This window comes from Canis lupus, chromosome 24 (assembly GCF_048164855.1).
Source record: "Canis lupus baileyi chromosome 24, mCanLup2.hap1, whole genome shotgun sequence".
In the NCBI taxonomy this organism is placed as follows: Eukaryota; Metazoa; Chordata; class Mammalia; order Carnivora; family Canidae; genus Canis; species Canis lupus.
Window position 1 is genome coordinate 29,485,660 of NC_132861.1, and position 14,084 is coordinate 29,499,743.

The 14,084-nt window shown below is 41.2% G+C and overlaps 1 protein-coding gene across 9 annotated transcripts in view; it reads right to left on the minus strand.

The window, feature by feature from the left end:
• Window positions 1-14,084, minus strand: part of MSRA (methionine sulfoxide reductase A) — a 426,146-nt gene that overhangs the window by 142,261 nt on the left and 269,801 nt on the right. For 8 of the 9 annotated variants that reach the window (XM_072796098.1, XM_072796093.1, XM_072796092.1 and 5 more), the window contains one exon: window positions 7,498-7,602. The exons of the other annotated variant lie outside the window; for it this stretch is intronic. In XM_072796098.1, coding sequence (XP_072652199.1) covers window positions 7,498-7,602 — 105 coding nt within the window. The remainder of the gene's footprint in view (window positions 1-7,497; window positions 7,603-14,084) is intronic. 9 annotated transcript variants of the gene reach the window in all.

The following is a 14,084-nucleotide window of genomic DNA, read 5'->3' on the forward strand; positions in this document are numbered from 1 at the left end:
CACAGGAAAAGATCAAAGATATTTTGAACAAGAGCTGGGAAAATTAGAGAAATACAAGGATTCAAGAAGAAGCAAAGCAATGAGATTCAGTGAGGTACTGTACCTTTCCCAAGTCATGCAGCTAGTTCACAGCAGACCTGGTTAGAGCCGTATCTCCTCTAACCCCAGGGTCCATGCTCTTAACAGATTTGATTAAAGATGCTTTAATTAAGGAAACATTTTAATTAAGATCTTCAGAAGAGTGACTGGGAGTTCATTGCCAGCTTCTAGTGAAAGACTATTTTAGTAAGGATATAGGTTCAGCTGTTGTAGAAAAGGGGGGAGAAAAAAAGCCAAACCAAACCAAATAACAGCAGGTTAAAGAAGATAGTTCTTGCATAGAGTCCAGCCTGGGATGGTAACTCTGGAATCTTCTAGCTTGTAGCTCCACAATTTTAAGGGTGAGGCCTCTATCCCTATGGTCCAAGCTGGTTCACCACTACCTCTACACACAGTTTGTGGGAAGGGAGGAAGAGAAAGAGAACATTCCTTGCTCTAAGTGCATATAACCCAGAAGTTGCACAGCATCATCTATACTCATGCCCCAGAAGTCGGATCTTTGACATGTGGCCATCGTTGGCCATCAGGAGTCAGAGAAATTTAGTCCTTATCATGGCTACAAATCCAATTAAAATTCCAACCCTACAGAAGTGGGGGAATTGATACTGGGCTCAACTAGCAGTCTTAGCCCACAGGCATCTGCAAAAAGGCCACTGCTCCCTCAGGGGTGCACTGGAGGACTCCCCCACCTGTAGCCATAGTCCCCTGAGAAGGCATGGAGTTACTACAAGAGGTGCAAAATCCAACTGTGCAGCAGGCATTGCCTAGAGTCTGCAGAATGCATTATGCGTGTGAGCACTTCCATTTTCCAGTGGTACGTGACATTGTGGAGGTTAATAAAATAAGCATTCAATTTAAAGTGTAATGAAATTCATAGGGGCATCTTAATATATTTGCTTTAAAAAGGTTACTAAGAACACAACTATATCACATGGGGGATCCATAAAATCATTTGTCCTTAGAAGAGGTCTTCCTAGCAGGAAGTCTGGGCCCCTCTGGTACAGGGGAAATAAAAGAGCCTTGAGCTTTTGACAGAGCAGGGTGCAAATCCTGCCATCCACATCATGCAAGACTGTCAGTCTTTGGAGCCTTATTTCTTCTTTTCTGTTAACAGGGTTACCGTGAACCCCACTTCATCAGGTTGTGGTAAGGATTAAATGAAATTATAAATTGAAAGCATCCATCACTAAGACTGGCTCATAAGAGGTGCTTAAAAAATTGTTCTCCCTTCTCCCAGGATTGAGGAGAATAAAACAGGTTGCAACTGAGAAGTCAGACTTTTGGGATCAAGCAGAAATCTCCCTACATTGTGTGCTTGTGCACTTGTGGCTTGGCCTGAGGTATGTGTCTGTGCCTCACATCCTCAAGCAGGATCGGGATGGAAATGGCATGTGATTCGTGCACAGAGGGCGCTAGGTGGAGGGATACAGATCAAGCATTAGAGGCTGCGATCTGATCTGGTTCTTTGGATGATCAGGTCACCAGCAAAGTTAAGGAGCCATCTGTCCCTCAGCCTCACAACCACCGCCACCACACCAGCAGCTTTTCGATTACAGAATGACAACATCAACAATGCTGAAATCTTTCCCACTAACAGGAAGGACAAAAGAAACAACAGTGTGGGAGAAAACCCACACTGTTGTAGGTAGAGGGTAAATATTTTCCCACAGAAATCAAGGATATAAAAATAAACCCACTGAAATCATACTGTTGTATTGAGAAGGACATAGCAACCTTGCCTGGCACTTGCATGGTACTTAACCATTATCAGGTTATTTTCACATTATTCCATTTAATTTTTATGACAACCCATGACCTATGAGTTATAGACATTAGTATCCCTTTTTGGCAGATGAGAAAATAGAGGCTTAGATTGAATAAGTGTCTTGGCCGAAGTCACGCAGTTAGGAAGGGGTGAGGTGCAGCCTAGAATCCAAACCTCCTCATCTCAGGCTCTGCCATGTTGTCTGGATACTGGGGAGTTTGGATGCCACATGGTCAGGACTGAGCATGCTTGAGTCTATCCTTAGAAGCCTGGAGGCGTCATATTTGTCCCATGGGTACAACAGGACATATAAGTTTAAACAGTGATATCTGAATGCTTCAGCAAAATAGAAATTTTGTGGTAATTGGCAATTTAAGAGAAGAGACTATTCCAATTACTGGCCAAATCTATAATGATACTATTAGGTCTGTGACTTTGCCTGAAGCCAATCCATTGGGTAGCTCTCTCTCAGGACTCATTGCCTATTGGCTATGAAATAGCACAGTATACTATCTTTAAAATAGTATCTTTAAAAGCCTACACCTTCTAATAGCTCTCTTGCCTGCTTTGCTCCTTTCCAAATGGCCAACTGAGAGAATTTCTTCCTTTCCAGGAGATCAGATACCGTGAGAGCTACTCCAGTACTGTGAAGCAGTCAAGGATAGGCAGGATTTTCTCTGCCTAGTCTATGCCATGAAGATCTAATTTAACTGAAAAGGGACTTTAAGCTGAAATTCTTGCTGTTTCTACCACAGTAAATCCTGAACATTAGCAAGAGTCCCCACATTTGCACATATCATCTAGGATATTGCTTCTCTCACAAAACGAAGTAAGTCATAACTAAAAAAAATTTAAGTGACCCCTTCAAAGGTTTCATGACTTCATAAACAAAGTACTAAAGTCTTTCAACATGTCAATTAAAATACATTTCTCCTGGGGCATTTTCTGTTGAGAATCATGTGTTTCCTGCGCAAATCTTCACATCAAAGGTCAATGACTTCTCAAGGTTATTCAAGGTTTTTTTGATTGTTTGTTTGTTTTTTAAGGATTTTATTTATTTATTCATGAGAGACACAGAGAGGCAGAGACATAGACTGAGGGAAAGCAGGCTCCCCACAGGGAGTCCAATGCGGGACTCAATCCCCAGACCCAGATCATACCCTGAACTGAAGGCAGATGCCCAACCGCTGAGCCACCCAGACGTCCCAAGTTTACTCAAGTTTTGTCTTTTTGTTTATAAGCAATTCTGGCATAGGCAACAGTATCCCTTGCACAATTATAAAAATCACTCTTACTTCTGAAAATAACCCAGAGTGGGCTATTGCTTCACAGATGAGTCTCCACCAAATCCAACACGCTATTATCTTCTGAAACGTCCACTCTCTGAGTAGAACCAGTCAGTCTTACGTGTCTCTATTTCCTTCATCTGTTCTAATGGGAGGTTCTCTTTTCTGGGCCACTTAACTGTAGGATAAGTGACAGGTGTCACCATGAGACTTCAGTAGAGAATTTAGAAGTTGTGTTCAGATGGCCAAGTTCAACTGCATCCCAGCTAGCTCCTGCTTCATGCCCATCTTTCAGGGAGTGGGCTTCAAATTCTTAGCTCAAAAAAATTACATGTGACCACATGTTTTGGACCTTCAGCATTCCCTGGGAATATGAAATTCATTAGCACTAGAGTTCTTCTGAACTTAAAGCGGGTTTTTCTTTTTGTTTTTGTTTTTTGTTTTGTTTTGTTTTGCTTTGCTTTTAAAGCTCTAGTGTTAACATATACTTGTATTAATGCTTTCAGGTTAATATTTTGGTCTTATATACATTTATCTGAATGCTCATCTGATCTTAGTACATTTATTTTTTTTTAAATTTTTTTTTTATTTTTATTTATTTATGATAGTCACACAGAGAGAGAGAGAGGCAGAGACACAGGCAGAGGGAGAAGCAGGCTCCATGCACTGGGAGCCCGACGTGGGATTCGATCCCGGGTCTCTAGGATCGCGCCCCGGGCCAAAGGCAGGCGCTAAACCGCTGCACCACCCAGGGTTCCCTTATCTCAGTACATTTAGATTAAACTATTTTCTTCCTATAGAAATATGCTTTCTCTGTGCATTGGCCAAGAGGTTAGAGACTGCTGCTTTTTACAGACAACTTGGTGATTTAGTATCACTTGACAGAGTGTCTGGCAAACAGAGTAGACAAAAGATAAATGTCATTAATGACTGTCTTTCACAGTAGTTTAGAAATATTAAGATGATCTGATATGTATTCAGACCATATAACCCAAATCTTAAACCACAATTCTTAATTCTGAATTGCCAAGGAACGCCCCCCCAGTCAAACTACCAACAGGTCTTAAGGAAATCTTCAGTGTACTCCACTCCATGTCTGAGTCATGAGTGGATAGGATTATTAACCAAATGTCTTTAGACTTCTGATCTATAGAGCTGAATGAACATGGCTACCTAATAAGCACATATAATGATATGTGTAATAACATGCGTAATATAATAAGCACGATGATTAAGTTGAATGAGTGGATTAGCAAGGATTTTTGTTGTTGCTGCAAATAACGAAAACCAACAAACTAGCTTATGATGTAGGAGGAGGAGGGTAGGCACCTAATTTCTCTGGAGGACCCCAGGCTCCTGAAGATTCTCTCTTCCCATCTCTTGCCTCTCTGTGTCTTTACTGAGACACCTCCTCCCTTGCTTCTCCTGTGGACAAGCTCTTTCCACATACAGAGCACCTCCACTTTGGTGTCCCCAGAAATGGGAGAACACCTCTTTCTTTCACATAATGGTCCCAGGGAAGGACTCCAAATGGTTGTGGTTGGGTCACAGACCCATTCCTTGAATTCAACACTGTTGCCAACAGCAAAAGATACTGTGATTGACCAGGCCACAGGCCACTTTCCAGAAGTATCACAAGAAACTTTGGAATGCAGATAAAGACTGTTACCAGGGCCCATTACACTAAACTATCCAACAAAAGTAATCCTAGTAATAACGTGGGAAGATCAGATATCTTGTGATTTATATCTGTGAATGTATACACTGCATCAGGAACTATTCTAAGTAGAAACAGACATAGGCAAGGGTAGAAAAACTCTCCCTTTATGTGCATAATTTGTCTAAAAATCAGTGTAAAAAATATGTCACTCAACAATCAAATCCTATTGTCCATGAAACCCATCAGCACTAATTTCATCTTTTGACTTATAGAATTGAAGCTGAAGATTAACCAGGTGACCTCTTAAGTCTCTTCCAGTCTATGAGTCTACAAACCTTCTGTTAGAATCAAAATACCTCTGGAAGAATAGTATACCAAGCTATTACTTTATTAGACAGTGTTATGGGTTGAACTGCATCTTCTCCAAATTCATATGTTAAAGCCCTAACCTTTAGTACCTCAGAATATTATCCTACTTGGAGATAGAGTCTTTAAAGATTAAAATTAAATCAGGTCATTTGGGCGGGCTCTAATCCAATCTGACTGGTGTTTTTATAGAAAGAGAAGATTAGGACAAAGATACGCATGGAGGGAAGACCATGTGAGGACTCAGGGAGAATGCAGATGTCTACAAGCCCAGGAGAGAGGTCTCAGAAAAATCCAACCCTGCCATGGCCTTCATCTCGGACTTCCAGCCTTTGGAACTGTGAGAAAATAAATTTCTGTCGTTTAAGCCACCTAATCTGTAGTGTATACCAAGTATAGTATGTGTATAGTATATAGCAAATAATACACACAGTAAACAAAGAATTTCAAAGAGGACTGAGGCACAGTTGAGACAAATTTGATACATGAGATGGGAAGACCAAGAGATTCTTTCAAGGTTCAGTTTTAAAAGTAGAACTCCCCCTAAGATTCAGAGGCCAGTATCTAGTGACATAATTAACTGAAGTGTGCTGGTAAAGGTGTGATAAAAATAGGAAAGAAGGTAAGAGAAGGAAGGAGAGAGAAGTGCATGACAGATTTTGCCCTTTTTGAAATCTTGCCAGAGCTAAGCATAAAATGATTGTATCAGGACATGACACTATGGATGGCCTGGCAAAAGGCCACATACCCAATCTTGTGGGCCTGTGAGCAACCTGTCCCCTACATGACTTTAGGTTCCCTGGGCTCCTAATGTGTGTCTCTATGGAGAATTTTGGAGCTCTGAGCATCCTGCCCTGACCTTTGGCTTTGAGAGGCAAATGCCACCTCACCAGCATAAGCTCTTAGCCATCATCACTCTTACACTGTTTACTGTCAGAGCTTCCTGCTCAGCCAACCTTAAGTTTGTCAGGCTTAACGTTTTTCATATGATAGGCTTGGTCCAGTAGTCCAAAACAGGGTGACATCTGAAACTTCTGATTATAGTATTCTTACCCTACCAGTCCTCTACTTCCCTTGCTCCATACCTCATGGCTCTCCTGCTAGAAACTCATCTTCCCCCCACCCCCTCCACCTGCCACCCCACCATCAAATCAGGAAAGCTTGTTCCTGGCCTCCTTCCTAGGCCTTCACCCACCCTGATGGATTTGCCTGGGTCCTGTACCTGCATTACCCTGGCTCACTTATCATTTGCTACTCTTGGCTTAGCTCTGACTTTTGCCCTCTAGCAAATCACCCAGGCACTGGGTGGTACTTAGAACCAGAACTCAAGCCCCACCACTCTGTGTTGCTGGGGTTCTATTTAAATTCCACCACAAAGAACACTGCACATTTGGAAAAAGACAGATAGATCCCTTCTTCAGAAATAGCCAACACAGCATACCCATTACCAAAAAACCTGACACCAAAAGGAAAATATTTTTGTTAAGTGGACTGATTGCTAAATGAACAGGGTTTGTGAAAATCACTTCTATTATATAGGACTTTTCAGTTCATAAGCCTCATAATATCAGATCATCATATTGGCAAGGCAGTGCTTGTAAGGCTGTTAGGATGAAATCTGGAAATTGCTTCATTATTGAATATTACAAATGATATTCGCCAACAGGGGATTTTTGCTTGTGTGCACATTCCAATAAAATTTCTGGCCACTATTGTTTATAGCCCAAATATATTAATATCCCCATATAACAAAATCCAAAGAAGACGAATGAAATATTTAAATAACCCAAGCACTGTGGACATACTGAATACTGCATTTTACCTTTATGTTCTCTCTCTCTCTCTCTTTTTTTTTTTATCACCCACAGACATTAAAAAAAAAAAAAAAGAAGAAAGAAACCTGATAACGTCAAAAGATGAGAAAGGCTAAATTCAGGGAAATAAAGGAACCATAAATCAGGAAAACTTTGGAGCTGCTAGAAAGACACTTTAATTTTGTAGACAAAAGACGGCATTAAGGAGGAATAATGCAATAATCAAAGGTGAACGAATCTCTATTGTCTGGCGTCTTTCTCTGTGGGAATCTCCCCACCCCTGACAGCTGTAAAGGGGGGAGGAGCGCAGACTGTGGCTGTGCCTTTATTCTCTCCACCCCCTCCCCCATTTGCTCCCCAGCCCCTCCTCCCCTCCGTCAATAAATGTCTGCAATCATATTCTTGAGCTCCTGTGTGATTTCAAGGTTCATCTCTTCCATGCAGCTCAAACACTAATTATCCCAGCTGTAATTAGTAAGATAATTAAATACTGGCTCACTCATCTACCTTGGGTCGGGTCATGATTCTCCCAGAAGACCTTGAGCAGTTCCTCAAAGCTGATGTGTTCTGGCTGGTACACCACTCGGACTACTTCTGCGTGGCCAGTGTTTCCTTGAAAGAAACAGAACGTACAACCAAAATTTACTGACAACACCAATGTACTACAAGTTATCTGCTTCCAAAGAACCACCAGACCAGACCGGGGCTAAAATTCTTCCCTCCGAAGGAAGGGTGGGAGCATAACTGTACGTTAGCTAATGATTTCATAGACGTCTGTCACTGGTTCTGTCTCCATAAGAGCATACAGTTGTCCTCTGGCACAAGGATGTGAGGATGATGACTTCTCATCATTGTGCTCTAATTTTTTCTTTCATTTCATGAGAAAACAAACTCGAGTTTTCATTTCTTTTTTTATCTCACCCCTGTGAAACCGTATGGATCCAGCCTGACATACTGCTCAAGGTTTGAAGTTCGGTGAGGGGAATGAGCCAATTTATTTTTATCATCACTCCACGCTATATGCAGTAAGCGCGGCTGCACTACAGGGTGACATGGTGCCAGATCAAGAAACCTGTAACAAACAGGCTTATATCTCATTCACATCAGATAAATTCATTAACGGGGGGACATATTTGCTGTGCTGTTAACATAGAGGCAAGGGTCAGGTTCACATACCCAGCGGGATGGCAAGTGTTTTCTCAGCCTAATTTGTCTCAGTGGTAAACAAAACTACCACAGCGAAGGTCTCTCTGTTAGCATGCCCACTCTCAGAGGTGGTCTCCAGTGTTCTGTAGATCAGGAAAGTGGGTATTTGAAGTAGCACTTCTACCTATGGAATTCATGCCCTCCTTATTTTACAGTGTTAGAATATAGTAAATAATAGGACCTTCCATACATATCATCTATTTAAATTTGTTTTACATCTCTTTCCAGTCACCTTATATGCAGTAAAGAATTTAGCCTTGCACAGGGAGATACCTGGCCTTTCTTTGCTTTGGCCTCTGAAGGTAATCTATGTCATATCTGACAGGAATGTCCTTTGTTAAGGTGGGGCTGGCCACAGCAACAGTCTTGGGGTGGAAGTTGGCCACTTGGAATCTTACAGTAGGGCTGGCCACACCCAACAGTGTTATGGTCACGGCCAGCTGTGCCAGACAGACAACCATGTGCTGAGACTGGGGACTTTGGGTAACAAAGAATCAGCTGACCCAAAGACAGTTCAACCAGTGGGCAATCAATCAATAATACCTATGGAATGAAGCCCTAATAACAACACATGGAGGACAACACAGAAATTTGGCACTGGAACCCTTCTAGACTCTGCCCTATGCAGATTCTTCATTTGGCTGATTTTGATCTGTATCCTCTCCCCGTAATAAACTATAACTCTGAGGATAACTGTTCTGAGTGAGTTCGTGAGTCCTAACAAATCATCAGACCTCACAGTGGTTTGGGAATCCACTGAACCTTACCTTAGTTTGCAAAAGTGTTTGCCCAGAGGTTGGTAATCTCACCTTAATTCTCACAATGATTTTACCAATGGGAAAACGGAAATACATAGAAGTTACATTTGCCCAACGTCACATAGAGCTAAACCATAACTTAAACACTTTCTGTTTTTTTGTCTAGGATTCCATCCAATAAACAAACCAAAGAAAGCAAAGTGAACACGAATCCACAAAATGAATAAAACATATATTTATTATCTTTCATATTTTTTAATATTTAATTTCTGATTGTAGAAATAATAATTTACAAAGAACATGAAGCTTAGAAAATTACAGAAGTATAAAAAAGGAAATAAAAATCACATATTACTGGGTGATGGGCATTAAGGAGGGCACATGATGAGATGAGCAGTGAGTGTTATACTATATGCTGGTAAACTGAATTTAAATAAAGTTTTTAAATCACATATTATATTTTGGCCACATAAAATAAGTGCTATCAATCTTTTTTACACATCTCTTTCTGTATATGTACCAGAGATACACAAGTGCACGTGGGCTCATACACACCAACATACCACCACACCAGGCACAATTTGCTTTATTTATTTTTTTATTTTTTTTAAGATTTTTTATTTTATTTATTCATAGAGACACAGAAAGAGAGAGGCAGAGACACAGGCAGAGGGAGAAGCAGGCTCCATGCAGGGAGCCCGACGTGGGACTTGATCCCAGGTCCCCAGGATCACGTCCCTGCCGCAGGTGGCACTAAACCACTGCGCCACCGGGGCTGCCCCAATTTGCTTTATTGTGATCGTGGCATCATGCTTCTTTTCCACTTACCAGAATATTATGAATATTTTCCCATATCACTGAAATTTTTAGGAAATGCTACTTATAATGACCATATAACATTCCAGAGACGTTTGTGCTATTATTCAATCATCCCCTGTCATTGGAGGTTTAGACTGGATCCTATTTTTATCAATCAGTGTAAATATCTTTCCACATTTCCAAGACTGCCTCAAGCCACAGTTAACCTAAGTGGGATTTCTAAACCAATGCTTACAAACATTTTTAAGTTTCTTGATATCTAGTGCTTAGCTGCTATTCAGTAAAGTTGACCCAATTTTCTCTCCCTATTGACAGCATATTTCAGGGCCAGTCTCAGTCACTATTACAATGTTTTTAACTCTTAACAATTTATAGCTGGATAATAGTGTCCATTTTATTTTCAATGAATTTAATTATGGTAAGGTAAAAAAAAAAGTCATGTTTACTAATTTTAAATTATTTGCTCTAAGTTTTGTAATATCCTTTTTATATTGGGTTATTAATATTTTTAATTAATTGGTCATTCTACATAATTTTAATTGAAATACTACAGTCATGTAAATAAGCAAATAAACAGATTTTATATTCACAGATATGAAAAGAATCAGGAGAATTATGGGAAGAGATTATTAAATTTAATAGTAATGTTATTATAAAACACTGTTGATCCTACTTTAAAATCTTATTTTGTATTTTGAAATCTTTAAATGAATGATTTAACTACATAAGAATTAAACTCTAAATATTAACAATAGCAACAATACATAACAAGCATGACAAATATTTTGTAAGAAAAGCATAGAAACCATACTAGAAATATAAGCAAAAGACGTAAACAGGCAGGACACATAGTAAGTAAATCAAGATTGAAAAGTGCTCAACCTTTTCATATTGAAACATAAACATAACATCTCTCATTACATTTTGTAAAACTGCTTAAAAACGTACCTAGTGCTGGTGAGGAGACTATGAAACTGGCACCCTTACTTGGCTGGTGACAACATATACAACCATGCCCTTTCCAACCCCACAGGCATATGTATCAAGAGCCACAAAGATTAAAATTAACTCCTTTCCCTAAGTGACCTAGAAAATCTATCTCAAAGATACAACCCTAAATAATTGAAAAGATACATATATGAAAAAAAAAAGAATTCACTCTATCATTACTACAATAGTGGAGTACTGTAAGAAATCCAAAAGTCAAATAAAAAAAGAAACCAAGTATGGGATAGCCACATAATAAGTATCATGTAACCATTAAAACAATGTCCTAACCCTAGTAAAAACTATTACCATTCACTGAAATCTGACAAAATGGGCAGGCACTTTACTTGATGTTCTTTAATGCTCACAACAATTTTTTCCCAATTATTTTCTATTGTGGAACATAACACATAGCAAAATTTGCCATCTTAAACATCTTTTAAGCATACAGTTCAGTGGCATTAAGTACATTTGCGCTGTTATGCTCCTATCACAATCATCCATCTCCAGAACATTTTCATCTTACAAAATTAAAACTGCATCCATCAAATACCAAGTTCTCATTTCTCTCCTACCCCCAACCCCAGGCAACCACCATTCTACTTCCGTCTCTATGAATTGGAGTGCTCCGGGTACTTCATGAAAGTGAAGTCACACAGTGTTTTTCATTCAGCATAATATCCTCAGCGTTCACCCATGTTATACCATGTGTCAGAATTTCATTCTTTTTTAAGGCTGAGTAATATTCCAGTGTGTGTGAGTAGACCACATTTGGTTTATCCATTCATCGGTCAGTAGACATTTGGGTTGCTTCCACCTTTTGGCTACTGTGAATAATGTTTCTATGAACATGGGCATACAAATATTTCTCACAATCATTTTACAAGAGAAATGTGGTCTCCATTTTAAAGATGAGGCAACTAAGTCCTCTCCACATGTTTTCTCACTCAACATCCCACAACCTGTAAGTAACAGGATCTAGTGAAGAGTCAACCAATGAAGATCTCGTTTTATGACCACAAGCCAGGCTCCTAACTGTAGACCCCTGAAGTCACCAAGTGACAGCAAATGTTACATAGGCAGTGGCCCATATTAGAAATCACGGCTGTAGGGTAATTGACATCCAGGCTGTCAAGACTATTTTCCAGGGTTAGGCTCTTTTTTTGTGGTAGCAATATGGGGTCAGGAAAGATTTCTGCAAACACTTTTAGACATAATCTGAGCACTGACATTATTTGTGGAGAGGTTTAAAGAAGCTTGGTTGTTTAAAAGAAACTACTACCATTAAAATTCAACATCCATCTGCATTGACAAACAGTGGGGAGAAGCCCTCGCCAAACTCACCTTTAAGTTTCTTTATTTTATTTCTCCAAAGTACAAGAGCCTGTGTAAAAATACACAGTGCAAATGATCAAAAGGATTAAGGGGCTAGAAACCACTTACAGAAATGCCCAGGCCTCCAGGAACTCACCAATGTGCTAGGCTAATTTGATTCCCGAGACCAATCTGCAAATACTTTCTGGTGCTTCCAGAGATAAAAGGCTATATCTTAAAAATACTTTGAGCTGTTTCTTCATATAACATCGTGCAAATAGCATGATAGATGTGATGTGCAAACGTGCTTGTTAACAATGCGCAGCAGCGTTAGAGGTGTTTTAACACTCTCTTAACACTGTTGTTCAAAAATATCTTGAAAGGAAACGAAAAGGACAAATGTCTCCTCTGAGCACTTCCAGTGTTGCCTTACCTCATGACCCCAAAGAAAGGTGAATGAATGCAGAGGGGCACGTTATGGGCAATTCATTGTGTACATGTGTCAGTACATGTAGGACTGACACAGGTGCTAAGGTGAGGTCCCAGCCAACACCTTCCAGCCCCAGTAGGAACCGTAGTTGGGCCTTTGTCCACACCAGGCAAGGACCCAGATTCTCACTCTTGATGAATTGTGATGAATCATGTGTGATTCCCCACTGCAGAATCAGAACTAAAAATGACAGGGGTTTAATGAGAAAGTTCTTAATTCAGGTAAAAAGCCACCTCTGGAAGCAGGTAGGAAGCTCACCTCCCTAGACAAGCTGTTACCTACTGTGCTATTATAGCTGTCGACAATGTCTTTTGGACAAGAACCTTTGTTGGTCAGAGTCTGTGGTACTCAGGAGACAGTGCAGAGCCTCCTGACTGAGAAGAGTGGAAGACTCCCACTGCCCCCTGGGCTGCAGTTTTCAGGATATGTGAGGCCACCTCTGCCAGGTCAAATAGCCACAGGCCAAGAGGTGGCAGTCATGAGTGGTCAGAATCACACCGCTAGCGAGATAAGCAAGTGAGCTGGGGTCAAGAGTTATACTCCAAATCCTCTGTAGGAATGGTGGCCCATCCCCAACAGGGTGGGCAAATCTGATGCAGAGGAGATCTCCATAAGGAGAATGAGCAGGACCATCTGTGCCATGGCCAGGTTGAGTCTGTGAGGGGCTCCTGGGTGTGGCATAGAGCCTGCCCAAGAGGGGCTCCGAAGACAAGCCAGGCAGCCCAGACCTGCATGGGTTGTGTGGATTTCCAGGTCCCAGTATGTGAGGGAAAGCCTGGGAGTGAGAGCAGAGCCCCTGCCCTCTGGAAGGGAGCTTAACAGAGACACAGAGAAGAAAAGCAAAGAGAGATGGACTGAAGGTGGAGAAAGGAAGCTGCTGGCAAGATCTGGGCACATGGATCCCACTTCCAGTGTCAGGGCTCCTGGGGCTCTTTGCTGCTACTGTGGGGAGGGCCAGGGAAGGGGTCACCCATCTGGTCCCCGGCAGATACCCTAGCTACATGGGTACCCCGCTGCTGTGAGCAGGGCTTCTGCTATATCTGCACGGCAATGAGAGGCCTCCAGGCCTGCTCATTCCCCTCCCCATGTCATGATCCAGCCACGGGCCACACACCATAGTCAACAGGTGCCTGTCTGTCTACACCCAGAGTGCCAGGCACCACTCAGGCCGAGAAACATGCAGCCACATGCTTGGGCCAAGCTGGCCTCCTGGGCTTGCCTCATGGCCACTTATCAGCTGTGTGACCTTGGCCAAGCTCTTCCTTCTCTGGGCTTTAGCTTCCTTAGCTGTGAAATGGGGATATTCATAACACTCACCTCAGGGACTATTGGGAGGATTAGTTCAAGAATCCAGAGGAAGCAATTAGGGTAGTCTGACCCATGACACACATGGAAGCCCATCCAATACTAGCTTTATTCATAATAGTATGGTTAATATTGTTATTATTACTACTATTGCTATTATTTCATAATGGGGGGGGGGTGTCTGGGAACCTGTATTTTTACACGATTCCCCAGGT